General features: G+C 38.2%; 1 protein-coding gene across 1 annotated transcript; it reads right to left on the bottom strand.

Moving 5' to 3' along the window:
* Positions 1–1269: 1269 nt before the first annotated feature.
* Positions 1270–6323, bottom strand: LOC139948338 (microsomal glutathione S-transferase 1-like). Its single transcript, XM_071946474.1, has 3 exons — positions 5907–6323; positions 4139–4212; positions 1270–3673 (listed from the first exon to the last, which is right to left on the bottom strand). Exons 1-3 carry the CDS (start codon positions 6030–6032, stop codon positions 3430–3432), a joined length of 444 nt encoding a protein of 147 aa, XP_071802575.1. The 5' UTR covers positions 6033–6323; the 3' UTR covers positions 1270–3429.
* Positions 6324–13772: the final 7449 nt, after the last annotated feature.

Here is a 13772-nt window from a genome sequence, read left to right as displayed (position 1 = left end):
CGGCTGATGCTTCTAAGTCACCTGGATTTTTATTTTATTTTAAACATTACAGTACATGTATATGTTTATGAACAATACAATACTTTTTGAGTAATTGTTTGTAACGATTTATATGTTTAGAAAATAGATAAAGTTTTTCGGGGGGATGACTCCGCCTCCCCCTTTTGTGACGTCAATCGAGGCAGACTTTGCCTCGATCGAATATCGAACACACATACGTGCAATACATCAATGTCCTAGTCGTGAGTTTGTGCGTTCCGAAAAAAGGGTTTTTCTCTTGCATTTTCCGGCAATGTGAACAGGTGTATTGCTGCTGGATGCAGCAAAACAACTAAAGATGGGGTCAGTTTGCAAAGTGGTCCGGTCCGACGTATTTTCCAGCGCTGTGCAGCAAACACTTCGAGCCGTCGTGCTTCGAGAATCCGGAATACACCACACATTTTGACATGAAGAGAAAAGTTATTGTCTAAAACATGACGCAATCCCAACAATTTTTCCAGCTAGTGGGAAGTCGAAGAAGGTACCTGAAAGACGTAAAGAACCAGTGACGAAAGCTTTATTTTGACAAAATACCACTTCCAGGTGACTTTAAAGGAATATATGTCTCATACTTCAAAACGCAGCTCCACACACCTTGCAGGACAAAATACCGAGTGACTTCATACGCCCTAGGGGACTGATGAATCGCAATATAAGAACAGTATTATTAATGGGCTCCGAAGTGAATGAATTATTTTGTATAAATAGGCCTACCTTTGTCGCCCAAATGCGACGTGGGTGATCATTCCACGTTAAACTTGTGGAGCTTTCCGGAGACTAATTATCACTTATACTGGACTTGTTTTAAAATTGATGGTTGATTAGTTCAACTAAAAGCTCACTGATTTTAGACGGACATTCTTCAAGGAAAAAGTGGCGATAAACCACCATCTCTAATTTATTTCACTTTGTATTTGATAAGAGATTAATGGATATAGTGCATAGACCCCTTGCCAACCTCGTTCCCAGTGGTGTATGATCTCGTCAAACCATATTTGTTTTTCTCAGAATGCCTTGCTCGTTAGTGAACAGACTGTTAAAGTTGCTCACACGACCAGTCCGTTTGCGTGACAGCTTTTAGCCCGTTCGACCACATTTTTTCACCAGAACGTTGTGAGAGTTCGGTGTGATGGGGGTTTTAATACCACAGCGAAAGAGAACAATATTTACCGACGTGTATCAAATCAAAACACACACTTGACTTTACAAGTTCATACTTTAATTATTATGAATCAAGTTCAACTCACAATATTTAATTCAATTCATTGTAATCGTGATTATAATACAGCTTACAATTTAATACAATACACATTAAAACCATACAAAACACATGTACAGCATTTTTAGTACAAAAATAATTATGTTTAATGTACAATGCTAGTATAAAAACTGCCGTAGGGCACATGTGATTGGTCCTGCGAATACAGAGGGAACCATGGAAAAACACAAGCGTCAATTTTGTCGAGTAAAACAAATTGCAGTATAATAAGAAAATAGGTGGACTAATTTCCGTGTCTTTTTCGTGCATGTTTATTGTGAACAAGGTTCAAACAACTAGGATCTATGTGTGAGTTAGTATAAAACGCATTTTGCTCGTGCATTGACCAAGAATGTTATCACAAAGTGAAGTCTGGACTATATTCCGTTACTGGAGTAGTCCAGATTTTTACCTGTGCTTATTCTCCGAGATTTGTACTCATATAGTCGACTCCTGCATTTTCAGCACGACTCTGCTGCGCTGAACCCAGAAGATTAGGAGCGACCCAAGGTCGACCCAAATAAATCTTGGTTTCAGACAGGTTAACTTAAAGTCACATGGAAGTGGTATTTTTTTAAAATAAAGCTTTTGTCACTAAAATATGTGTTTTTATGAGAGGAATGTGAATAAAAAATTAACTAAGGTTTAAAAATCTTAGTTTTGATTGTATTTACAAATTTACGAGTAGGCCCCGACCCGAGAGGGCGCTGTTCGTGACGTATTTCAAGGCGCGATATTTGGAGAGAAAATTTGTAGTCGGGCCCCCATACTTTACGTCTGGGAACATGGCATATCTAAACAAATTTAGACACGATTTTACACACATACGTACATTGAAACTTGAACATGTTGAACGCCTAGTGGTTTTTACAAAAGCTATTGCTGCTAAATTGTTGGGACGGCGTCGTGTTTAAGAATGGCTCTTCTCGTCATGTCAAATGAGTTGTGTATCCAGGATTCGAAGCACGACGGCTCTAAGTGTTCGCTGCAGCGCTGACAAAGACGTCGGACCGGACCACTTTGCTCTAGTTAATCTGACTTTCGCAGCCCACAACTGCCTATACTTGGGATCTGCAGGAAACAGATGAAGACTGACCCCATCTTTAGTTGTTTTGCTGCATCCAGCAGCAATACACCTGGTCGGCATTGCCGGAAAAAGGCAAGAAAAAAACCTTTTTCGCTGCGTACAAACTCACGTCTTAGAATTACATGTACTTTTGCGCGTGTGTTTATCTACGCATCGAGGGGGTCTATGTTTGACCGAGGCAAAGTCTTCCTTTTCCTACGTCACAAAAGGGGTAGGCGGAGTCAACCCCCCCAGTCACTTAATTTTTTTTTTTAACATATAAATCGTGACAAACAATTACTCAAAAAATTGTTTTATTGTTAACAAACATATACTCTTATGTTTAAAAGGAAAAAACTCCTATTTCCAGGTGCCTTTAAAGGAACACGTTGCCTTGGATCGGTCGAGTTGGTCTTTGAAAAGCGTTTGTAACCGTTTGGTGTAAAATACATATTATTAGAAAGATGTTGTAAAAGTAGAATTAAGTGATCCACACAAACATGCCTCGAAGTTGCACGGTTTTCCTTTTACCTCGTCGACTAACACGGTCGGCCATTTATGGGAATCAAAATTTTGACTCCCATAAATGGCCGACCGTGTTAGGTTGCACAGTAAAAGGAAAACCACGCAATTTCGAGGCAAATGTGTGTATATCATTGTATTCTACTTTTTAAACATCTTTCCAACCATATGCATTTTATAAAAAAAACAGTTACAAACGCTTTTCATAGACCAACTCGTCCGATCCAAGGCAACGTGTTCCTTTAACATAACATTTACATTAGGTAAGTCTCAGACAAGATTGACGTCTGAAACCAAGGCGCCCAGAGTCGTTTCGAATGACTGCAACCGACTTCTAGCCCGTCCAGCTGCTTCTAACTGTTTCAGATAAATTTTGCATGTACTTAATTCAGAATTTGAACCCAGGAGCACCCATTAGCGCAACTCAGGAGCGCCTGTCTGAAACGATTGTAATGCTGTCGTTTATAAATATTAAAAAAAACTCAAACAAACGGAAGCTCAAAATTGACTCAATAAACTTATGATACATTCTAAAATGGGTCTTCTAAACCATGCCGTTCATGAGGACCTGAACCCCCATGGAAATGTTGGCCACGAGCCCGATGACAAAGGAGAGAGCCCGGCAGGGCTGTGGTAGAGGCGTGAGATAGGCCACGGTGTGGAAGAATCTAGAAGCTACGAAGACACGAAAGTGCCAAGTAGCGGCGAAGACACTAGGGCCAGTAGTGACGTACATCAGTCCCAGAATCAGGAAGGGGACGATGTTCTCCAGGTCGTTTCGATGACATCTGTGGGATATCGTGAAAGTATAAAGAATAATTTATTCAAAATTCTCAAAATATGTATCTGCTCAACAGCTTTTAAAGACACTGGACACTATTAGTAATAGTCTTCTCACTTGGTGTACCTCAACATTTTAGCTCAATTGGTCGTTGAAGTTGCGAGATAAAAGAAAAAACACCATTGTCACACAAAGTTGTGTGCTTTCAGATGCTTGATTTCGAGACTTCAAAATCTAATTCTGAGGCCTCGAAATAAAATTCGTGGGTAATTACTTCTTTCTCGAAAACTACCGTTACTTCAGAGGGAGCCGTTTCTCACAATGTTTTATACTATCAACCTCTCCGAATTACTCGTTATAAGTAAGGTTTTATGATAATAATTATTTTGAGTAATTACCAAAACTGTCCACAGCCTTTAAAGAAAAACAGAAGGAACTGATTATTGTGTGACAATATAAAGATGAAACAAACCTTAAAGCTCGGTCCACATCGTCATCCTGCTTCACAAACGGTTTGCCATGAGCATCCTCCTTGTTCATAAATACCTATAAAGAGATAATCCATAATGAAAACATTCAATTCAATTTAATTCACCTCAATTCAATTCAATTCGACTTAAAAAGTTTTAATCATCCTCAATTGGCAATTGCAACAGTTGGTCAGCTCCATATAAAAACATCAACAGTTATGGCTAGAAAAAGACAATATACAATTGTTAAAAAATATACAATTGTTTGACAAAATGTGAAAGAAGAGACGTAAAAATGGTTGAAACAAAGCTTCCGTATAAACTGAATTTACATTGCGTTATACGCTCCTGTATGTAGGCCTATGCCTGTCTGTGACACTATTTCGAGTCATCTTTCCGTTTATCATAAATCAGTTAAAAAAAAAAAAAAATCCAAAATTGCAATCATAAGGTCGTGGTTTCAAATCCTACCTAACCGCTGATTTCACAATGACTAAAGATAGGTATTATAATGTCGTCTAGTTCCATGAATCACAATTTATTGATTTAGGAAATTCATATGTTAGGCCAAATAAATGACAGGTGATCTTCCCCTCCTTCATCCTTTGTTGAGGCCGCTCCCCTTTTTTTTTAAAATTATTCGTTATTTTACTCTCTTTTTTAAGACACATTTTCTGTGTATTTCTCATTAAACTATCTAATCCTTTACGAAATTGTAATTACAAGCAAGCAGTGAATTTAAACTGAACAATTTGTGGCCAGTGTTTATCCCAATACTTGGCGGCCTTTGAAAAAAAAAATTGAACATAAAAAGGCCCTCATCCTCCTCTTTTTGGAAAAACCCGGACGATCAACTGCTTTCCATGGTATGATAGAGATTAGCTGTTGTCAGCCTGGCGTTACAATTTATCCTCTTGCGGGAGTTTTTCAAGTTCCATTTACTAGAAGATCATACTAAACAAACAAACAAACACAAGACGAACAATGGAATTCCTGTATATATATTATGGTTGCTTGCAAACTGCAGGCATGGTCGATCACTGCCAATCTCACAAAATGCCTATAGAATTCTCAACCCGCGTTATAAAATGAATTTTTACGAGCAACTAAACACAAATTCATACTCATTGATATGTGACAAAGCCGAAACAAATTCACACTTTACTAGCGGAAAGTGCTTTCGTATTTTTCTGTGTCTGTGTACAGTATCTGTGTAGTACAGATCAAACTCCCGTGGGCCTGCCTAGTGCATGTGGGGCTTATGTGCAAATGTGCAGGTGAAATCTTGGGATTGAATACTTGGCCTATAGTGACGCCTTTATTGGTGATAAAAATATAAGCATGGAATTTGGCAGACAGTCAGAGATGGTCGGAGTTATGGTCAGAATATGCCATGAGAAACATATACATTTGTATATACACCATCTGCACATGTATTGCAGCAGTTTTTTAACTGTCCTTTGAAAAAATGTTGGTGTAATAAAACACTGGAAATTTTGCCAATTTTCAAAATGGCTGCCGGTGTTAATTAAAAGAGGCGACCAATTTATTTTTATAAAACAAAACTAAACAGGTCCTGTAACAAAATATCTTTCTCGTGACATACTCTTTCCACGTGTGTATTGTCGTATTGAATGACCAACTCCTATTATAGATATTCAACGACACACATTCCTGCCCACGCACTTAATACTGCAGCTTTTGGCTTTAACCACCGACAGATTCTTTTCGTTTTGACAACCGTAAATGGCATTATTGAACTAACCTTACCTTTCTTGTAACTCTCAGATAACCTACACGCAACGAGAGGCACATCATCTTCAGAGTAACAGCAGCTGCATAGGTTGTGTACAACCGGAAAACGTGATTGTCTAAGCTAAAAAGAGAGGCTGCCATGTTGACAGTTTATGTCAAAGCAGAGATGATAAAAAAAGAGAACTGGTAGCACGACTCTGCTTTGAATAACTCGAAACTGCGAATGCTTCGTTTGTTACAGTAAGTTGTACGGCAAAAGTGAGCTTCGTGTGCATGCAGTAAGCCTTTTATCTCGTCCTTCCCAGCCAGGTCTTACACTCAGCTTAGCTTATAACAAGTGCCTTGTCAACAAATAGTGCAATCACTTGTCCTTGATGGTCTTCAATGGTCAACACAACCGATCACCTTCGTGTACAACAAGTACTGGGTGTGCAAGTACTGAGTGTGCAAGTACTGCACTGACGTACACAATTGTTTGTACACACATCCGCCACATGTATTGTTGTATATATATCCGGGTTTCGTAAAAGCATGGAGGAAAAATAAAAGCTTGCAAAGAAAAACGTGCACCCCACCCCTTTTCACAGAAGAGGCAAAGAAAATACCAACAGAGGTATACACGTCCACCATTGTATTGTTGCCATCACAGTAGTGTAACTTCACTGGAAGATCCGGTCGCTGTTCGTAAAAAAATAAAAGCTTGTAATAAATCATGCGCAGGGAAGTCCCCCATTTTTTCACAGACTGAGCTCTATGGACTATCGGTCTTGAAGCATGGATGAAAAATGTTAAAGGAACACGTTGCCTTGGATCGGACGAGTTCGTCTTCAAAAAGCGTTTGAAACCGTTTGTTATAAAATGCATATACAAATGTAGTTGGAAAGATGTTTTAAAAGTAGAATATAAAGATCCACATAAGTATCACGGTTTCCATTTTACGTCGCGAACTAACACGGTCGGCCATTTATGGGAGTCAAAGATTTGACTCCCATAAATCTGAATCTGAATTATATAGTCGGCAAAGCATCCTTTCAGGGAACATCACACCAACTTTTAGACCGTATAAGTTGACGAGGTAAAAGAAAAGAAAAAAGAAAACCACGCAATTTCGGGGCATGTTTGTGTGGATCGTTGTAAAAGTAGAATACAATGATCCACAAAAACATGCCTTTCTAACATAACGATTTTATAACAAACGGTTACAGAACGCTTTTCAAGGACCAACTCGACCGATCCAAGGCACCGCCTTCCTTTAAGTAAGTTGCACGGGCGACTGTTTTGTCATTACGGAACCAAAACGAAGTCACTGCCAAACGGAAGACAGGTGGGGTTGGGGTGGGGTCTGTAATAGCTATGATTTTACTATAGTTTGATGAGGAAGGATGTAAGGAGACCTCCGGGAAAAGCATGAAAAATGTAATTGTTGTAGATCAGTTTATATTTCTCTCGTAACATCACACCTCTAAGCCCAGGGCGGTCGGCTTGGTGCACTGGCCGTAGAAACAAAGACAGCCCCCCCCCCCCCCGAGCTAGACGTTACAGGAGGGAACAACAAATACTAAATGCCCAAACAAGTTTTCAAAACCTTCCACTTTCATAATCACAAGCATATTTATTCGTTCAATCGCGGAGGAAGGAACTATGTCTTTCAACAGAGCTGGGCCAACACAAGAAGCAGATAGAAGCACAAGCAAAGTGTGCTTACCAGAAATTATGTGACTCATTCTGCTAAGTGCTAAAAGCAGAAAGTTGTACGGCATATATGCTCAATCAGCTTTATGAAATTTGGCTCCGGTAGCCATGGGCTTGAATATGACTGGAGAGATGAGATGCACGGTGTACAACCAACAAGTAGTTGTTTTTCTCACATTTTGTGCTAATGGTCCAATGCCTCTGACGTCATCATCCACCGTAAGTCACGATTGCGCCATTTTGCTTCCAGTGTGCTACTGCATGCAGTTATAGACGCCACCAATACCTTTACCTACATTCTGCAATGGGTCATAACGATCCAAGTAAAATCAACAACTAATAGGCAAAACAAAGTTTTAGAAAACAAAAATGTTTGAAAGACCATGCAAGGCCAAAAAGGAATACGAGACATCATACGGACAGTAAAACAAGCTAAATGGAGATGGAAGTGGCACACTGCCCGAAGAGATGACAACAGTTGGACAAGAATAATGGACTGGCAATAACCAAGAACATAGGGGAAAGAGGTAGACAGATAAGAAGATGGGGAGATGACATCAGAGTTTATGCAGGAGCTACAATGACAAGAGCTGCATAAATTAGAAACGAATGGCTTCTAAATGAGTAGGGCTACACTGGATGGACATGGTCTAAATGATGATGATGCATTCACATTTAATTTAGGTTACCCCCCCCCCCCCCCCCCAAACACGAAAGCGTATAAGTCGATATTAAACTTCCACAGGTTGATTCTGCCAAAAACGGATGAGATTTTATTGTACTCTTTCATAATGTCCCTATAAGTTATTAACAACTTAATATCTTAGTATTATCACGTCTAAATACACGCCGAATAATTCGATATTTTTGATTTAAGTGCAACCCACCGAACGCTATAGACCATGTGAACTTTGCTTACAATAAGTGTGACCATGCGCATTCTTCAGGTATTCTGGCAGGCAATATGTTTCCACATAAATCCAAGAGTTATGAAACTAAAAGCTGGACGAGTTTTGAGATGTGTCCACTTTCATCATATCAAAAGTTGATAGGAATTAGACACCGAGTGCAATCTCCATAAACTATAAGATTTTGTTTTCTTCCATGAGGCTGTGTACAAAATGTGCCTGCAGGAAGTCCAGGCTCTGTGGCTCTTTTGAACATGTGATGTCACAGGTCACATCGTCTATAAACCTTTATCACGCTGTCACAATCTTGGTCATGTTCCCTGTTTCCAATAACAGTAATGAATGCTAACATTCATTGCGCATGGCACCAGACTATTATTTCGTCCAGCCTCAGTTTGGTAACAATGAGTTGGAATGGAGTAAAATCAAGATGGCCACACCGTGATAAAGGTCTATGGGTGGCAGCAGACTTACCAGGTATATTTCCACTGTTTACTTAGTTCTGAGCATGCGTACATTACCTGATGAGTCTGCTGCCACCTAGTGTCCAGAAATTCCCCAATTGGGATAGTTCCCAGTCAACTAAACTTTAATTTCAGAACAAATTTACAATACTTGTAATCAATGATATACAACATTTCGTTTCTTCTAATATGTGACGACATTTTGATTGGTACCAGGGCAGTTTGTTTTCCTCATTTATTTAAAAGCACAATGGGAAAAATAACCACGAAATACACATAACCAGTTGTTATTTTTAACCTGATAAATTACCATTCTTGTATAAAATACCATTATTAACAATGTCGTGCTATACGTGGAAGCACTTTTTACAAATCACCTTTTTTCATTGCCACATCTGATTATATAATGCACGTAATGTACAAGTTTGCCAAGAAAGGGAACCACAGTTTAACAAAACATGGTAAAAACTCTTATGCCGAGAAGATCACAACTTTTTAATGGTTCAAGTTCATAAAACCATGGTCTGGAACTGCTTTGATTAGTTTACACAGAATACATTTTTCTGTTGAACTAATTATTTTAAGGGCGGTTGGGGAGGCGCCATTTAAACATACAAACAAAAGTTTCACAATTTCATGTTTTTGTTTTCCAAGTGAAACATTTTGGGCAGTTTGTTCCCATAAGCCATTTTGACACGTTGGACTCTATGGACCTATTAGGATTGGGTAAATATGTATGTATACACCCAAACCAAACAGTGTGTGTACTCCTATAGTGTCCACCATATCTCAAAAATGCTTTGACAATGATGTCAGAGCACCGCCACCTTTAGAGGTGAAATGATGCAAAACAATGGCTAGCGCAACTATACACCATGAGCCACCCCTTTGACCTCTACGAGCTCTGTATTATTACATGCACGTCTTGTGCGTATCTTAACCTTGGGTTAAAGGGCCTAATTACAAGGCTGTGCTTACTGCCAAATTCTGCGATTGCGATACCCCTTCTACACTGCCTGTGTAACCTGGGGTGGATTTCACAAAGAGTTAGGACTAGTCTTATCTCAAGTTAGGATGAGTTATTCGTCCTAACTTAGGACTAGCCATGCATTTTTTTTATATCTCCTAGGACTAGTCCTCAATTAGGACTGGTCCTAACTCTTTGTGAAATCGACCCCTGGAAAATGCACACGCACAAGCAAAAGTCTTTGCTAACCCACGTAAAATACGCTTGACGTATACAAGACTTGTCATTGGCTCAGCTTGGTGGTCCAGTCATCTGTTGAAAATCTTGGGTTCATTTTAACCTGTTTCAACAGGACTTGACTACTGAAGAGCAATCAAAAACAACACTTTGATTTTGTCTATACATAATATGAAGTTTGCAAAATTAATAATACTGCAACAGAGTTTACCCAGTAACCACGGCCCAATTCCACGACTATGCTTACTGTAGTAAGACATGTTTTCTTTTTGCGTGTGCGTGGTTCACGTCCCTACAACAGTCTTCACTTAAAAGCCCTTTTCACACTAGAGCAGTTTAGCAGGGGTCCATTGCTTAATTTGACCGTGGTTAAGAAATTTTACAAATAAGTTTCACTTTAGGGTGAAGGACAACAATGTTTGGCCTGTCAAAGGCCCTAGTGAAATCTTCTTAAAGGGACACACCGGCTCACCGTTTACGCAATTTAGGGGTGTAGAATCATAAATAATGTTTTTATAGATGGTTGCTGTAAAACAAAATCATCAAAATGTCACGTATTTAGCGAAAAATGAAAAAAAAAGAAAAAAAAAAGCGGCCATATAACAAGCTTCCGTTACACGGACTCTTTGAATGTGAATCTTACGTTAGATTTTTCACCATTATTTAAATTTTGTAGCGATAATTTGAATACATGATCTTTTTCGTCAATTATTCGTAAATAGTTTTGTAAAAAAAATATTTAAATTTGGTTAAGTAAGTTACTTTTAGACGGCTGAAAGTAAAACTAGCCCGGAAGGTCACGTGATTGTTTGTACCACTTTTTGGTTAGAACAATCACGCGACCTGCGTTTTTGTCTTAAAATGCTCAAAAATGGCTAAATTTGATGATTTTTTTTAAGGACTGTTTTTCTTCATTCCTGGAAGACCGTTGAAGTCATATCTTAGTCTATTTTGTAGCCCAAATAGCCCAATTCGGCCGGTGTGTCCCTTTAAATTGGCTGGTTTTTATGGACAGTTCAAACAATGTCCTTTCACACGAGTTGCATTTTGTAAAATCCTGCAACCATGCTAAAAATAAGCAAGGGCCCTTGCTAAATTGCCATGGTGTGAAAAGGTATTTCCACAGCTGCTAGTGCAAACATTTGGTCTTTAACTGTAAGTGGAGAATGGTGACCGTAAGCACAGAATTCTGCAGTAAGCTAAACCATGAAATATTGGCTAAGTATTAAATCTAGCAGTTAAGCAAACTTAAAGTCTAATGCTTTTCAGAACCTTCCATCTCTCGAAAATGACCAAATCACAAAATGGTGGCTACCACAGACCAACACTTAATACATAAGTTTGCGACATGAGACAACTTGTTATCCATTTTGATATAATATAGTACATATAATCATAAATACATTTACATAACATAGGGATTAACTCTCGTTTTTCATAAATTTCATATCCATCTCATTATCTGTACATTTTTTTGTTAACTAAAAGAATTTTGTTTACTACAAAAGCATTGAAAGAAATTAGCTGGCATGATTGCTAAAGACCACATAATTTTTTGCCGATTCCGATTAAAAAAATAAACCTGAATATTTATGTAATATAAGGACTTGCAGACATCAAACATTGTAATGCATTGTGCGATACACTGGCTTTCAAATTAGTTTTGGTCGTTTTAGCAAATTCAATTCAATCAATATTAATAATCTGGGAAAAAAAGATCAAACACAGGGAAAAAGTTAACCACTGTTGAAAAAGTTGCTCAAGCCCTCTGAAAGAAAACCTGCCTAAAACGTACAAGCATGTTACTTTATTTCTAATTAAACAAAATCGTTTGTAAACATTATTGCAAGAGGCTATTCCTGCTGTTTATATTAATAGTCAGTATAATAAGTCAGGCCTGGCATTTCATCTCAGAGAGGGCAAAACCATTTTTAATTTGCAAAGGGCACTTCTATTGGAAAATCGTGAAGTCTATGGGAAACTTTTGAAGGGGCACCAAGGCCAACATCGAGGCAACAGAAGCCATGCCCTCCATGCAATTCCAGCCCTGAATAATTAAACTGACCGTTCCAAAATATCAATAAAACGACCCTTTATTATACATCTACAAAACTACTTGTTCTAGGTTCATATTATATGTGTAATAACAACCGATGTGATAGTTAAACCAAAAGGCAGTCATTTTAATATCATTTTCATTTTGTGGTAAATGGAAACATGATAAAGTATATGCATCTTTATTTACAGAGAATTCTCAGACCATGTCACAGGGTGTGTTAAATTACATGTGTTCCCATGACATATGCTGATAAAAGGGAACCATTTTCTGCTACAGCAACCGTAAAGCCTAGTTCTTACTTTACTTGAATTGCAAAACTAAAGCGAATTTCCCCGCGTCACAACTGGGAAAAAATGTGTTCCTGATTGTGGTACGAACTAAGCTTACCACTCAGATGTACCGCCTGATGTTTTGCCAAATTAACATTAAATTTAGACACTTCAGGAATAAGAATAAGCTATAAATGATAGTACAGTTGCAAGTACAACCATGTATTTTTAGGTGTTTTTTTTTTCTCTTGAAGTATGTTCGAACCATCAAGCCCAAACCAGCACTTTTCAGAGCCAACACTCACTCAAAAGAGATTTAATACATGGTTGTACCCGCAAGCTTACCATTATTTATAGTTTATTTTTTATTATTTCACACCATGTAAAGCTTAAAAAATCACCTTCACTACAGGAAGTTGTACACTTTCATTTCAGATACTGAAAGACAAAACACTCATCATTGATTAGTAATAATTGGCTAAAGGATATATTTTAGTTATTGTCTGGACCTGACCTTACCTTACCGGCAGCCATGCACGAACACCTTTCATTTTGCATTTTTAAGTATTTCTTGAATTTTGCCATGGTATAAAGAGATCGTAATTTATAATACTTTGTTTTGAAATGACATTATTTGTCAAAAGTCGCTTGAAGAGAACATTGTAAGTTTGTTTTGTCTTTCGGTGAACAATTGGGCAATACAATTTTTTACTCGGGGCCCCCGTCTAGTTTTGGCAAACATAACTAAACCATGATCCCTAACTCTAGCTCTATACTTCAGGGCCCAATTTCATTGAGCTGCTTAAGCACAAAATTTGCTTTAGCTTAAAAAATACCTTGCTTAGAAAAATAAGTTTACCTCGATTAATATGCTAAGCAAACAGCAGCAAAATACCAGTCACAATCAATGTATATTGCATGGAGATTGCACGAGTAACATGTGTAAAACAAGCAAGCTATTTTCTAGCTTTAAGGAACACGTTGCCTTGGATCGGTCGAGTTGGTCTTTGAAAAGTGTTTGTAACCGTTTGTTACAAAATGAATATGGTTATAAAGATGATTTAAAAGTAGAATACAATGATCCACACAAATTTGCCTCAAAATTGCGTGGTTTTCCTTTTACTTTGCAAACTAACACGGTCGGCCATTTATGGGAGTCAAAAATTTGACTCCCATAAATGGCCAACCGTGTTTGTCGATGAGGTAAAAGGAAAACCATGCAATTTCGAGTGATACTTGTGTGGATCATTATATTCTACTTTTAAAACATCTTTCCAATCATATG

Source organism: Asterias amurensis, chromosome 15 (genome assembly GCF_032118995.1).
Source record: "Asterias amurensis chromosome 15, ASM3211899v1".
Classification (NCBI taxonomy): domain Eukaryota; kingdom Metazoa; phylum Echinodermata; class Asteroidea; order Forcipulatida; family Asteriidae; genus Asterias; species Asterias amurensis.
The sequence above is the reverse complement of the archived record's forward strand: the minus strand, read 5'-3'. Positions and strand labels throughout refer to the sequence as shown.